Genomic DNA, 15,311 nt, shown 5'->3' on the forward strand with positions numbered 1-15,311 from the left:
TTTCGTAGGTCAACTTCTTGGTTTTGGATCATCATGCTCTGGTGCTCGGATGAGGTGAAGATCTTCATGAAACTTGTTCCAATGGATGTTGACTACAACATATCCAAATTTGAGCTCCATTGGACAAGTATAGCCTATCCAACCAATTCAGCATGTTACCACAGCTCTGGAAGTCTGTGTTAGGCCAGCTTTCACCCCCACTTGGTGTCATCTTGATTCTTCTTGTTACCATACCATTTGGTAACAAGAAATTACTTTAGTTAGGTGGATTTTCTGAGACAAAGAGCATATTTGTGAGGACAAAAATACATCATGGCATGGGGACAAGAAAAAAGGCTTTAACAAAAGGTTGATTTTTATATTAAAAGCATGAGCTGAAAAGGAGGGGAGAGAGGGGAGCAAAGGGAATGGGCATCAACTTTTGAACGTGGGATTCATCCTTGGGGAGAGATTGAGCAGGTTTTGGAGAGCTTGGACCTAGCAAGGAAGGGAGGTGCAGCCAAGCAAGGGGGGAGAGGAAGACTTCCACCATTGAAGACTTCAAGCTCTCATCACTTCCAAAATATGTAACTTCTTTCTAGTTTTATTTTGAATTTGTGTTTGAAGTAAGTATGAGTAGCTAAACTCCATAGCTAGGGCTTAGGTTGAAGCCCTAAACATGAAAACCTTATTGTTTTGATGCTTGAGTGTGTGAATTTCTAGATATTGTTGATGAATTCCAATTCACCAAATTAATCTATCCTTGATGTGTGTTTTTCCTTGGTTGGCCATCTTTGAAAGCATGCTTCTTGAGATTGTTGGGATTATGTGTATCTTCATGTTTTCCTAAGCAATAAATGGATGAAGTAAGAATCATCCATGTGAATTAGTTTCTTGAATACCTAATGTAAACATCATGCTATTAGGGTTCTTGTGATGTTCATATTCTCTTTGAACTTAATGGGTTTTTCTTGTAATTGAATCGAAGTACTAAGCACACCTAGATTTGGTTATAGGGAAGGCACAAGTATTGTAGCACTAGCCCTGCACTTTACGTATATTAGAGAGAATCAATGCGTCTTGAGCCACTAGTCCCGGTCTTGATTGCGAACATCTTCATCAATACATTTAGAGTTCATCACTTGAGTATCCATGAACATGGATGGAATTGTTTAGGGTGGATTCTGAAACCCTAGTGTTTGTTACATTTTAATTTCACATTTTGATTTTCATTCTCTGCTATTCTCATTTAAATTTAAGGTTCATTTACTTTTATGCAATAGAATTAGGTTACTTGAACCAAACCAAACACCCCCCCCCCCCCCTTAAATGTGTGTGTGCGTGTGTGTTTGACACATTGTGTGTTTTATTTGCTAAATTTTGTTTGTTTCCGTGATTGTTTTTGACTTTTGGTCCACGATGTGTTCTTCAATTTTCTGTGCTGAATCCAACCGTATAAAGAACTTGAAATTTGGATAAACGGTTGGAAAGTTATAGGCAAAACACTGGATAGAGGTCGAAACTGGAAAAACAGATAAACGAATCTGCCAAAAAACGACCGGTCATCACTGTTCATTTTCACTATTCACATGTGATACAGTGGTGATAAAATGGTGATAGAAAATGGTGTTTGTGTTTTTCTTTAGTTTTCTTGTTTTGTTTCTTTTTCTTTTACCTTCCTTTAGTCATTTTTAGTTCCCAATTTGTACTGTGTTTGTGTGTTGCGTAAAATTAGTGTTCTTTACGTACTCAAGTTAGAACTTATAGGAAGCCGACATTTCCTCGTGGGATCGACCCCGTACTTACATAATCTATACCTCAATAGATTCGTGCACTTGCGGGTATTTTTAATTGGTTGTTTACATATTAATTTGTGTTCTTTTACGAATACAACACTACCCATGATTATTAATTTTTTAATATAGGCGATGATCTAAACTACAAAAGAGAGGGAGTTTCTCACTCACACACACACACACACACACACTTAGAGGTGGGTGTGGTTTGGTCTGGTCTGGTTTTCACCTCACACTAAAACTGGTACTATTCAACTAGTGCGATTTGGTCTGATTTTGGTGAAAAAAATTTATGAAACCGGCCGATTTGGTTTAAATCGGTTTCGGTACGTTTTCTGATTTTTTTGGTTTCAGACTGGATATTTATTTATATATTTTTCAATTTTTTTTTAACAAATTCCAACTAAAAATTTATTTTTTGGGCTTCAAAATTCACAAATTATCCAATTTCAAACAAATAGAGATGATTGAGCCTAGAAAAGATAGGTGCTTGAAGTTGGGCTTGGGGAAATATAGTTATGAGATTAGAAATTTAGCATTGGACTTAAATAATTTTTTTTAAAAAAAAAAAATATGCAGTCAGTCCGATCCAATTTTATAAGGTGTGAAAGCGACACCGGAATTGGTTTGATTCGGTTTGGTGCTGATTTGTTGACTTTTTAGTTAACATGGTTTTTTTTCCTTTTTTTTTTTTCCATCTGGTGCGACTCAGTGTTCTGGTTTTTTAGTCTCGATGCCCACCCGTACACACACTATTAAGATGTCATGAGAGTTCGAATCTAAGAGCACTGATTTGCAAGTCAAAACCTTTTTCCACTTATTAGACCTGTTAGCGAACCCCGACACAAATAGAATTGGAAGTTGGCATTGCCACATAGCTTGCAGGACTTTTCACATGTAATAATTATGACACTCATAAATCATAATTAAAAATGTTAATTTTAGGTAGAGAAATAAAGTTAGAGCCAAGGATGATTTCCTAATGAAATTTACAACTTTTTCATTCACTATTCATTTTAACACAAATGTTATGTTGTAATAGTTCTTTAAAAGGTGATAATCTTGTTTTTACTTTAGTTTTTAACTAACCCTCTATTACAAATTCAGTGGTTGTTTTTGTTTTTGATATTCACTTTCAATTAATCTTAGATAACTTCAACTATATTTCACCTTGTTAAGTTAAAAAAAATATATATAAAAAAAAAGTCTTGCATGTTCCCAAAAAAAGAGTGGGATTAATCCCCGCTTGGAGTTCGGCTTGACTCTAGCCACAAAGAAGGGTTTCATTTGACTCCAAAGTATTGACAACGAAGGCTTACCAGAAACGTCGTCGTCCCGTTCAGTTAGGACATCTTCATCAAAGTCGCTTCTTGTCTCAGCTTCTACTTGAAGCAACAGCACAGACTTACAAACTAAAACTCCCACCTCACCAGAAATTATTCACCAGCTAAACCCATTCTGCTGCTTCACCGACAATGGCGTCTATGCTGCGTCTTCTTCTCCCACTGTTCCTTTCCTGCGTTGTTTTGTTCAGCCACCAAGTGAAATGCGATGGAGGTAAAGTTTTCTTTTTCAAGCATCCATCAATTTGCAATTGATCTTCTAAAACAGCCTAAATCTTGAGACTTTATAACAATGGAGTATTTATATGCTACCGAGTGTTATGCATTCTCTTTCTATGTTTTTACATTTATGATTCTATTTCTATTTTGGGTTTGTTGCTAATTTATCAAAATTTCTTAAAAATAGAAACCCATCTCAGATGAGATCTGATTTAGATAAAAGTATCGAAAGTGCCTCTTAGCTAACTGGATCTTGTGGATTTAGTTTTTGGCAAATGGGTAGATTGTAATCTGTCCACTTTTGCTTGAAATCTTCTTGGAGCTGTAATTAACACTCAGCATCTCCCAGAGTCTGTGATCTGTATTTTATTTTTAATTTTTATATTTTTAGGAAGACTCAGAAAAAATTATTATTTTGCTATGTTGTTTCTAGTTTTTAAGAAGTTCCATGAACTCAGGGAACACATTGTTTGGGCTAATTTTATACAAGACTGCTTGTTGAAAAGACAAAGTGGAATTAGACCAACAACAGAACCAATACATTGCTAGCCTAACCCAAAAGTTCACTCTCAAATCTAAGTTGATATGTTGCCGCATGATTGTCTAGTCTTGTGGAAGTGTGATATTTGGAAGTAATTATCTCTCTTTTGACTTTCACATCCTGACAATGAGTTTTTCCATCTCTCTCCTTTTTCCAGTAGATGAGGAAGATAGTCTTCTTCGAGACATCAACAGCTATCGGGCTTCCACCTTGAACTTGACAATCCTTACAAAGAACGCCAATGCAGAGTGCCTTGCCGATGAGATAGCTGACCAATTCAAAAATCAACCCTGCACAAACACCACAGGCGCCAACACGGTACAAGGCAATGAACCTCAGTTTTCCAACTATCCGAAACTTTTAGCCAAATGTCATTTGAATGTCTCTAACACAAGAGATGGGGTCATAATGCCTGCTTGCGTTCCCAGCCTGGTTCCTAGTCTGGTCCTTACCAACTTCACTAAGTCTCAGTACTCTAAGAGTCTTAATGACACCAAGTTTACAGGAATTGGAATTGGCTCTGAAGATAATTGGATTGTTGTTGTTTTGACCACCAACACACCAGATGGAAGCTTTACGAATGCACAAGAGTCACAAGTTGCAGAAGAATCTGCGAGTTCAGTTCCGAAGATTAGTTTGGTTCCCTACTTGCTTTGTTTGCTGATGGGTTTTATCTTCGATTTGTAAACCAAGAGGATCACCATACGCTTTATTTGCTCGACTATTTCTGTCTTTGTGGAGGGAGAGACCTCAGTCGAAGGATGCTATAAAACAAGTTCTCTGCTTTTCCCACATAGGAGAGACATGAATATCCAATCAGAGCTGTTTTTTTTTTTTTTTTTCTTTTTTCGGTGGAAATAATTTCATTCTTGTTGTAACTGATAGTAGATTGTTGAACAGATGTATCACCATTGTTATTGAGCTTTCAACTTCAGAAGTTTTGTGATACGAGTGGGGAAAGAACACGTCAACTGTTTCGTTCTCTGTACTGTACTGATCAGCATTTAAATAAAGATTTGCATTACGTTATTCTATATATCAAGTCTCAACCTTATGGGTAAGGATGAAAAATTTCAAAACACGACATGGTACTGGGATTCCACCAGCATGAAGTTACTTATAAATCCAAAGAAACTTATTTCCAAGAATAAAATTACAAACTTAATAAAATATTCCCAACTTAATCATTAGAAGGACATATGCAAGGCGCTTCCTTCCTATCTCTTCCTCAATAGAGTATCCCCGCGTTTTTCCTGGAACCTGTAGTGCATTTGAAAATACCCCCATTGACTAATTACCAAGAACGAAAAAACCGTTCCGTTGATCAATTTCAGGACTGGCCCCGAGACTTCGGAGTTTTATAAAGATTTACACATAGAGGGCAAAGCCCAAACAAATACACAAACAAGCCGAAAGGCTAGAAACAAAGAGCAAAGAACAAAACCACAGGCCTAAAAGAAGCATTTGATATCGATCTGAATGTCCTTAGGTCTCTGTCCTACAGCTCATGTCTTGGCATGTTCAAAGATTCATAATGGGAATCACAATCCCTATAATTTATTGACTGAAAGTCATAATTCCAATTAAAGGTTCATAACATGCTGCTAGTAGATGATACACAAAATTCTGCTTCAAGATTAATAAAGGAACCATGTCAATCTTACCATTTTTCTGACAAGCGAAGTGAACAGGATGACGAACAAAAACAAAATATACATAAAAGAAAAGGAAAAAAAACCTCGTCTCTAATCCATATGTTCCTTGTTGATTTGAAACTAAACTTTTCCAGCATCCACTGGCATTATTGCATCTGATATGTAAAACTCCAATTCTCCCTGTCATTGCTAATTCAAGCGCTCTTTAATCTGCTCTTGTTGAGAATAAAAAACCTCCTCAGAGCAAGCAATAGGACCCAGGTGGTCTTTGTGATCTTTTCCTTTATCATCAAAAGCAATGCCGAGCTTAGCACAGTTTTTAGTATCTGGGCCTGTAATCCCTTGAAGAAACCCAATAGACCCTCTCTTTTCCAAATGGCAAAAAATGCACCTGAAATTGTCTTTTTGGATTTTTTCGATCCGTTTTGAGCTTCCTTGTTACCTTCTTCATCTTCTTCTGCTGCTTGAATCATGACCTTGCACCTGTGGCAGTTCATAACCCAATTTTACCATTAAAGTCGTACAAAAAAACCAGATAGGAAGGGAGGTACATGTACTAAATTTAAAAACATGTTTTTGCTATTTTTTTCTTGAAAGAATAATAATAAATTATATGTGTGCTGAACAGAGAAGATTGACTACCCACCTGATGGCTGGGTAAGTGAAGCAGGATGCAATACACTTTGAGACAGCACCCAATACAAAAGCAGAGAAGGCAGAAAGAGCTTCTGGAGATGACTCTGTACCTGTTCTTTTGCTCAGCTGCCCCCTCAACAGTCTTTGTTTTAGCTGATCAAATACAGTGTACTGTACAATAGAGCAGCTCAAGATTCAACTTAAGTTGTCTTTTTCTTGCAAGCTAAATATTTGAACTTTTCAGGTGCAACATGTGCATAGAGAGGAAAATCGGGCTGCTAATCATCTTGCTAATGTGGGCCATGATTTGGCTTTAGGTTTGCATGTTTTTTTATCTATTTGTGCCTCTCTTTTTAACGTTTTGGCAGATGATAGATTAGGCTTAGCCCAAGTCAGGGATGTTCCTTGTTACTTTCTTTTTGTTTGTTTGGGCTTCAGCTTCCCTTCACCAGAAAAAAACAAAATAAAATATTTTGCACGCATTTGAAAAATTAATATAGAAAATCTCAGTAAAGAGCCATGCGTATCATTTTTAGCATCTACAGTTATATTGTTGATGATGCAACCCAAAGTCTACTTTAAAAAAAAAAAAAAGAGATCATCCTAAAATAACCTCAACAATTTTAAATCCAAACAAAACCAAGTAGATGATACATGTGACCCATAAACGTAGTAGCCTGTATACGGTATATGGTACACTAGAGTGCACACTTAAGTACCTGAATAGATGGGTTAGATGTCAAAAGAAGAGATATGCCAAGACCATCAAATGCCTCAATCCAAGTTCCCTCTGAAAGAGTCTTCCAGAGTCCTCTGGATTTCCCAAACTCACTTGTCTGCATCTTTGAGGATGCTGTATCCAAGGGCTGCAAGTAAAATTCAGTAACTTGAATATCTTATAGTAAGGACTAAAATTAGTAACTGAAAACCATAAGAGATAATGAAGAAGATATAGATGGGATATGAGGGCTTTAGTAGAAATTTATTTTTGATAGCATACGGTTTGGAAAAGGTCTATTGATTCTACTTGGCTCATGACTAACAAGCATTCCTTTACTAAGGGAAAACATTGTTTTTGTATGACTCACCTGTGTCACTATCACTGTGCAAGCCCCGGCAGCGGCTGCAATTATCAAGTTTGCTTTAGTTCCCATGGTTTTATTTCCACTTTTCTCCAAGTATAACCTCTTAAAAAAACTGTATCCATAGAAGTAGATGAACTGTGAAATAAAGGACTGGAAGTTCTTCGTCCCAAGGCCCTGGTATAAAGAAAGCACCTGATGGGTAGAAATTGCTTCCCATAAAACATCAGAAATGTTCCTGCAAATGCCAGAGAAATTCAATTTTTTAAAAAGTAAATAAATCTCAGGTGAATGTTGCCTTATGATTCATTGGAAATAGCAGTTGTCACAAATTCTTTTGACATATTTTGTTGCTGTAAAACAAGAGCTGACTTTCAACAGAGAATATTTTGAAGCATTGGAAAAACTTCATATGGTGAATCAAGTTTCCTTCTATACTAAGAGATATACACAGAATACTGTCAGGTGTTAACTTATATACCAAATAACACTCTGCTAAATAACAGAAGAAACAAGAAAGAACTTCTTCGGTGATGACCTGGATCAAACAAGTTTAATCACAACTAGCTAGCTTTAGTTCATGGAATTTTATCTCATTGATTTTATTGAGGGCATACCTGGATCATAATGAAAGAGACTAAAAGATAACATTTTGGAGGAATAGTCATATAGAAGAACACTGTTTAAACATAATAAATAAGCAATTGTATAGGCTCATAGGAGATCTTATGTGAATAATCTTTTGGCACATTGGACACACGGAGAGCAATAAATAAAAATTCGAGTTTGTTTTTCATCTTAATTTAGCATTATATAACACTTTATTTGACTTAATTTGTAGATGCTTAGGGGTTGCTGACAACTCTACAAAACACCTACATCTATGCTCTAAGAGTCTAATTATAGTAAATGACTAAGCGAAAAGCTTAGAACTTTGAACATGCCGGCCAATAAGGTAAATTGCAATTACATTCCCATTAGAATTTGCAATATGGGCAACACGAAGCTCAAGTCATAGAAACAATTATACCCAAATTACCATAAATGAAAACCCAGAAAAGAACTAGAGTGAAAAAAACAAAACAAAAAAAGAACAAAATGGGAAGAAAAAAAGGATCATTTATCAAACACAATTATGTGGAAAGCAGAGGCTGAAAAATCAACCTGTACTTTTGCTGATGGTGAGCTCGGACTTCAGCTTGATACTTGGTCTTGCAGGTATCAAGTGGGTACAAGATGGTGGTGCTAACCAAAGCTCCAATGGCCCCTGATGTTGCCTCTGCGACAGATTCAAGATCAAAGCCCATCTTCTCTCTCTCTCTCTCTCTCTCTCTCTCTCTCTCTCTCTCTTAAGTTGGCCTTATAAAAAAACAGAGAGAATTGGGTTTTGAGGGAATGAAGAAGAGAAGAAGGCTATGATTTGTAAGTGAAAAAGGCTGAGGTAATGCAATTCATGAGGAGCTGGGTAGGTCCATAATATAGTATGGTGTGCTTTCAGTTAATAAGCAACTGAAAGTGACGCAGAGAGAGAGAGACCAATTGGGACGGGTTGCTCATAGTTTGTGAATCTTCTTGGGAAGCGGAAACGTGAACACTCTTCTTTCTCATTGTCTCTTTGCTTTTAGGACCCGTTTTCCAAACGGGTGGATGGATGCCCGAAAAGCCTATTTGGGTTACAAAATGTTCATGAACTTCCCTTATTTACCTTTGGAAGATGTTAATTCTTTTTCCTTTTCTTTTGTCAGATTGGAAGATGTCATTGACACTTCCAAAACTGTCAAAACAATTCTCTTTAGAACCTACTTGTTATAGGTGGCTCCCATAATGCACATTACGTTTGGCTTAATGGTAGTTTTTATATTTTGTTGAAGGATGTTCTGAATTCAAATTTCATAAGCGAGGTAAAGAAACGAAATAGACGATATAGGAGTACATAATGACATTCAAAAAGCGCTAGTAACGTCTTTAATACCTTTTTATCTGATTATACCTTTATTTGAACAACGGATTAATTTTGGTAAGTGAAAGGTATTACTCAAAACACAAAGCTATAAAGTTTCATGCTCATTCTTCTATCACCAGGCTATCTGTGCTGGTTTTCAGTTCGTTATGTTAGCTTTCAAAAATTAGGGCCGCCCAAAAATAAAATAGGACAAAGAGGGCCCAATATGTTAACAATCCCTTTTTGTTGGGTGAAAATGAAATAGTCTTCTTTAAAGTTAGGGCAAATTATAGATCCCAAAACAAACACTCACAACGTCATCGTTTGGTTTATCTATTTTTATAATTTTTTGAATTACAGATCCCCTTAGCCTTTTCCCTCCATTCAAAATTTTCACTCTCCTGCTTCCCCACACAGAGTGACAGGCAAACCCTCAACGGCCCTAAATCAATAGTAGAAGAATCGAATGAACCTCAAGAAACCCTAACATTTCTGGCCGTACAGCTCCACCACCGAGCCCCAAAGATGCAAGACCTCGTCGACTTGTTACGCGAGTCCCTGGTGCTTCGGACCCAGCGCCGGGACGACGGAGGAGGCGGAGGAGGGTTCGGTGACCTGGTCGGGAAGATCGGCTCCAGCATCCGAAAATCGCGAATCGGGTTGTTCTCCAAGTCTCCGGTTCGTGCTCTTCCTCCGGCTGCTTCGAAAGATGACGCGCAGCCGATTCGGTGGCGCAAGGGCGAGTTGATTGGGTCCGGTGCGTTCGGTCGGGTCTATATGGGGATGAATCTTGACTCCGGAGAGCTAATAGCCGTGAAACAGGTCTGCCTATTACTTAATTTCGAGATTGGATTTGGTGTTTTGGTGTTTTGATGTTTTGGTACTGATTTTGTGCTTGTTACAGGTGTTGATTGCGGCAAATAGTGCTTCAAAGGAGAAGACACAGGCATGATTCTGATTTTGAATAAATTTCATTTCTTTTTGTAGAAGTTTTAATTTTGGATTATAGTATTTGTTATTCTTGTTGGATATTGCATAGTTTGCATTTGGAAGCACAAAAATTTGATAATTCATTGAATGAAATAGGCATTTTGATGATAGAGCTTGTATTCTTCTTGGTGTACCTGCAATTAATATATGCACTCATTTGTAGATACTATGAAAATGTTAGTAAAATGAAGGAAGTAAGTTTAGTTGTGAAATAATGTTACAAATTTTCAGTTTGAAACTAAGTGATTGCAGTTTTGTTTTTCTAATGTGATGAAATCAGGCTCATATTCGAGAGTTGGAGGAGGAAGTGAAGCTTCTTAAGAATCTTTCACATCCAAACATTGTTGTGAGTATGATTTTCTGCTTTCTTTTATGGAAGTGATGGTGATTATTTACTGTCTTACTGTTCCGATGTTGTTGTTCTCTTAGAGATATTTGGGGACTGCTAGAGAGGATGATTCATTGAATATTCTGTTGGAATTCGTGCCTGGTGGATCCATATCGTCTCTCTTGGGGAAATTTGGATCCTTTCCCGAGTCTGTAAGTAATTGTTACTTCTAAACAATTGACCTCCGTCGTTTGGGATGTCAATTTTACATCTAGAAAATGTTTCCTGTATAGGTTATCAGAATGTACACAAAGCAGCTGTTATTGGGTCTTGAATATCTTCACAAGAATGGAATTATGCATAGGGACATCAAGGTACCTCCCCATGCCCACCATTTAATGTTAATTTAGAGTATAAACTGACCTCTCTCTCTCTCACACTTATTAATGGGCGTGCTTCGTATAGGGTGCAAACATCCTTGTTGATAATAAGGGGTGCATTAAGCTTGCAGACTTTGGTGCATCGAAGAAAGTTGTTGAACTGGTAATGACATTTCTATTATGTGCTATTGATAATTGACTTTATTATTTTTTCATACACATCACTAGTTCTTTTAATTGTTAATACAGGCTACCATAAATGGTGCGAAGTCAATGAAGGGTACGCCATACTGGATGGCTCCTGAAGTTATTCTCCAGACTGGCCATAGCTTGTAAGGACAATTACTCACTCTTATGCTGAGGATGTTCACATTATTCCCAGTTCCCAGTTATACCTTGATACATGTTAATCAGAAGTTTTTTTATAATCTATTTATTAATTTATTAATAATTTAGATTTGAAGTAGCTCTATTAAATTTAAGAGAGTTGACTATTTTTTATAGTTTGATTGGTATTAGATGTATATATTGACTAGATAAGGTATACTGGTGCTAATTTTTTGTATTAAGTCTATTTACACGAGAAGACTACAATCTTTAGCACATTTCTCATCCTAATCTCTTATTAGAAGCATGTATCAGATGTTCTTCTGCATTGAATGATGTGATTCCTCTTTTTTAGTGAAGGGAAACTGTTTAAACCTATCTACTCTTTATTTCTTATGCTTGGACCTTATTAGTTTTGAATATGGTTTTTAGCTCTGCTGACATATGGAGTGTTGGATGTACTGTGATTGAGATGGCTACAGGAAAGCCTCCATGGAGCCAACAGTATCAGGAGGTAGCACTTCAAGCCGCTTTTCCCAACTACTAGTTTGATTATTCTGTTTAACATGACTAGTATTTTTAATTTAATGTGGTTTCCCCCAAGAGGTTGCAGACTAAGATAAGGGTTTTCCTTTTCAGGTCGCTGCTCTCTTCCATATTGGAACAACAAAATCTCATCCACCCATCCCCGAGCATCTCTCCGCTGAGGCAAAGGATTTTCTGTTAAAATGTCTAGAGAAGTAAAACTATGATTTCTACTTTTCCCTACTTTCTAACAAATGTCAGTAAGTTATACTTTTTTCCTCAACTCTTACCCCCAATAATGTGGTGGCAGGGAACCTAATTTAAGGTGTGCTGCGTCAGAGTTAGTGCAGGTAATTTTGAATGGCGGATTATGTTGCTTGCATATTGTTCATAGTGTAACCAGGAATGAATCGTACATACATGCGATTGCAGGTTTTAATTCTAGATATTTGACTTGGTAGTTCATTTTCCAAGGACAGGAAAAGAAAAACAATAAAATTGTGTTTGTCAAAAAGCACGCACATCTGTGAAGGTCTATTTTCTTTTATTTATTTATTCATGGGACAATTTCTGTTGGTCATGTGCAGCATCCATTTGTCACTGGGGATTATCAGGAACCTCGTCCAGTAATTCGCACTTCATTTATGGTCAGTATAATTGATTTTAATTTTATTGTCTCAACTGTTCTATCTGTTTGATCATTATCATTTTCAATAGTCAATAACGACCAAACCGAAAAATAGTTAATGGATGAGTTTTATCAGGAAGCTGGAAACGAGATGGCAACACCTGGGACAGATCTTAAGAACTTGTAAGTCTTATCAATTTGTACTTTTGGAATTATTACTGGTTGACACTCTTGCCTCTTCAAACTATATCAACACTTCAGCATGAACCCTTCGATCAGAAGGTCTACCTGTGCAGGCTTGAAGGATATTTGTGATATGGGTACTGTAAGGTGCTCAACTGTATATCCAGGGAGTTTTTCAGGAGGAGGCTCCCGTTGGGGAGCAACCAATAATGATGATGACGATATGTGTCAGATTGATGATAAGGATGACATTATGCTTGGTTCATTTGCAAAATTCAAATCTGTGGTTGGACCTGACGATTTAAACAAGGTATTGAACTTTTTTTCTTTCCTTCTAGATCATTCAGAATGTAATTAGCTTGAATTGTGATGAATGTTTTGCTTATTTGAAATAGAGTTTCAATCCCATGTGTGAACCAACTGACGACTGGCCACGCAAGTTTGATGAAAGTCTGGAATTGGAGAGAAGTGGAATTAACTTCTCCCCTTGTCAAACAATACACGAGGCTTATGGAACCACTGGAGCATCTCATAAGGTGGAGAGTGAATTCTCATTTCCTTGTGGGCCATCAGCTGAGGATGATGAAGAAGTTACAGAGTCAAAAATAAGAGCCTTCCTGGATGAAAAGGTACTTTTTTGTGCACACCAAAATTTTTGCCATATAAATTAATGGTGAAATGCTTTAGCAATGCCATGTTTTCTCAGAGTTTGTCTATTAAAGTTTAACGCTTTAAACTTGCTCCATGAAACTACATCAGGCGTTAGATCTGAAGAAGCTGCAAACACCTCTATATGAAGAGTTCTTTAGCTCAATGAATGGAGTTGGTCCTCCAGGTGCAATTGGAAATGCAGATTGTGTTCGTGTTTCAAATAATCTGAATTTACCTCCTAAAAGTAAGTCACCCAGTCACGCACCTAGTAGAAGATTCTCTACAGCAGTTGATGCTGCAGGCCCTGGGAAACACATAAAAAATATATCAAATACCAGTGGTGTGCACAGTCGAATCTTGCATGAAATTCAGCCACCTCAGCATAGTGAATGGAAACAGCTTCCTGATGATCAGAAAGAATCATTTAGTCTAAGGTTTGTCTTTGGTGTTTCATACTTTCAATAGCTTATGTCCTGCACTCTTCTGTGTAACTTGATGGAGATCGTTTTAATTTCAGCGCAAGCTTTTCTGAGAGGCAAAGGAAGTGGAAAGAGGAGCTTGATCAAGAGCTGGAGAGGAAGCGAGGCAAGTTTTATTGTATAATTTTTCATTCTGGCAGGATTAAGATCTTGTCTTTGTAAACTTTGGTTTGAAAAGTACATGATTTTTAGCATGTATGATCCTAATGGAACCTACATGATGCAGAGATGATGCGGCAGGCTGGTTTGGGAACGAATTCAACATCCCCAAACAATCGAATTCTAAGTCGACAAAGAGAGCGGCTACGGGCGGTTTTCCCTGGAAAATGAAGTGTTTGTATGTACCTCACTTGTATCTATTTTACCGTGGTATAGAAATAAGTTATGTTCTTTCCGTTGGGAGCCTCCGGTATGCACTTGGTGAGGATGCGGTCCATTAATACATGTGCCGCCTTTGCCATAGCAGGCTGTGCAACCTGTTGCCTGCTGCATCATGTCTCGCAGCTCAGCCAGAAAATGTCACATTACCAGTGATGATATATGTATTATTTTAATATATTGTGGCCTATAATGTATCTTATTGCGGGATATGAGAACTGAAGTACTTGAGTTTGTGTGAATTATATACTTTGAAATATATAGTAATGTGCTGCAGATAACGGTTCTCTCTCTCTCTCTCTCTCTCTCTCTCTCTCTCTTACATTCTTTATTTTGTTTGAAACAGAACTACCATTTTAGAGGAAGTATGTGTCTGTTTATACTTTATAACTTCATAATATGCTTAAGAAAATAAAAATTAGCTTCTTCTGGGATCAAATCGTGAAATGAGTGATGTATAGGAATTTAGTAGATGTTTAGTTACACCTTACAGTTTTAGCTCATGGCTGTTTACTGTGAAAGGGGAGAGGAAAGGGAAAAAATGAATTTCAGAGATATCGGGGCTGCGAGCGATCCGCTTGTTTAGTAAACAAACTGAGCCCAAGCCCCGGATTGGGTCGTGCTTGAGGCCTAACAGCAGTAGTTTGTATGGCTTTGGTTCATGAGCCTTGAGCTATAAACTTGACTTTTCTATATTTTGATTAAAAAAAACCATCCCAGCAGACCTCCATGTCCAGGCATTTGATATGGACCAATCAAATTCTTACGCTTGTTCTTTGAGTCCATGCACGTTTTATGAAATGGGGATATCACTATTTTGCTATCCTTGGCCAATCACAGTAAGTCATGCGTGATAACTTTTTCACGTGACAGACTATGATTGTCCCGGAAATAGCAAAACAATGTTATTCCCATTTCATACAAATTTTTCTGCCATGCACGACCTTTGGGTAATGAGAGAGAGTTTTGTCATCCACTTCTTCATTAGTTATAAGGCCTTAAAGATAAATTCGAGATATGTGTAATCACTCATAGATCATAGACGGAACCCTTAAATACTTGCAATCACTTGTAAATCATAAGTGAGTGTTTATTCGCGTGTAAAAACTATAAGCCTAAATCATATGATTGCTTTTTGTGACTTAAATGTTTCATGTTTGTCATGCGTTTAGAAAATGAAAAACATGTTACAACATTGAAGTAGTACTTAAGAACGAGCCTTTACTTATATTTGCAAAAATCTTCAACC

At 37.2% G+C, this 15,311-nt stretch overlaps 3 protein-coding genes across 5 annotated transcripts; 2 read left to right on the forward strand and 1 right to left on the reverse strand.

The window, feature by feature from the left end:
- The first annotated feature begins 3,083 nt into the window (after nt 1–3,083).
- Nucleotides 3,084–4,914, forward strand: LOC110770343 (putative GPI-anchored protein At3g06035). Of its 2 annotated transcripts, none has more exons than XM_021974468.2 (2): nt 3,084–3,332; nt 4,039–4,914. In XM_021974468.2, exons 1-2 carry the CDS (start codon nt 3,251–3,253, stop codon nt 4,563–4,565), a joined length of 609 nt encoding a protein of 202 aa, XP_021830160.1. In that variant the 5' UTR covers nt 3,084–3,250; the 3' UTR covers nt 4,566–4,914. The 2 variants fall into 2 exon arrangements, with proteins under 2 accessions (XP_021830160.1, XP_021830159.1); XM_021974467.2 differs by having other exon boundaries at nt 3,093–3,332; nt 4,036–4,914.
- A 492-nt stretch (nt 4,915–5,406) lies between these two features.
- LOC110770337 (peroxisomal adenine nucleotide carrier 1) lies at nt 5,407–8,807 on the reverse strand. The gene is made up of 5 exons (XM_021974460.2): nt 8,416–8,807; nt 7,258–7,489; nt 6,889–7,035; nt 6,180–6,340; nt 5,407–6,016 (listed from the first exon to the last, which is right to left on the reverse strand). The coding sequence occupies exons 1-5, from the start codon at nt 8,556–8,558 to the stop codon at nt 5,728–5,730; spliced, it is 972 nt and encodes a 323-aa protein (XP_021830152.2). The 5' UTR covers nt 8,559–8,807; the 3' UTR covers nt 5,407–5,727.
- A 574-nt stretch (nt 8,808–9,381) lies between these two features.
- Nucleotides 9,382–14,354, forward strand: NP3 (NPK1-related protein kinase 3). 2 transcript variants are annotated; one of them, XM_021974466.2, is made up of 17 exons: nt 9,382–10,015; nt 10,098–10,139; nt 10,464–10,529; nt 10,613–10,723; nt 10,805–10,885; nt 10,977–11,054; nt 11,141–11,223; nt 11,651–11,732; nt 11,858–11,958; nt 12,054–12,093; nt 12,331–12,390; nt 12,508–12,554; nt 12,651–12,864; nt 12,950–13,183; nt 13,314–13,639; nt 13,723–13,790; nt 13,911–14,354. In XM_021974466.2, the coding sequence occupies exons 1-17, from the start codon at nt 9,719–9,721 to the stop codon at nt 14,012–14,014; spliced, it is 2,034 nt and encodes a 677-aa protein (XP_021830158.2). In that variant the 5' UTR covers nt 9,382–9,718; the 3' UTR covers nt 14,015–14,354. The 2 variants fall into 2 exon arrangements, with proteins under 2 accessions (XP_021830158.2, XP_021830157.2); XM_021974465.2 differs by having other exon boundaries at nt 9,383–10,015; nt 12,633–12,864.
- The last annotated feature ends 957 nt before the right edge of the window (nt 14,355–15,311 follow it).

Source organism: Prunus avium, chromosome 1 (genome assembly GCF_965620075.1).
Source record: "Prunus avium chromosome 1, drPruAviu1.hap1.1, whole genome shotgun sequence".
NCBI lineage: Eukaryota > Viridiplantae > Streptophyta > Magnoliopsida > Rosales > Rosaceae > Prunus > Prunus avium.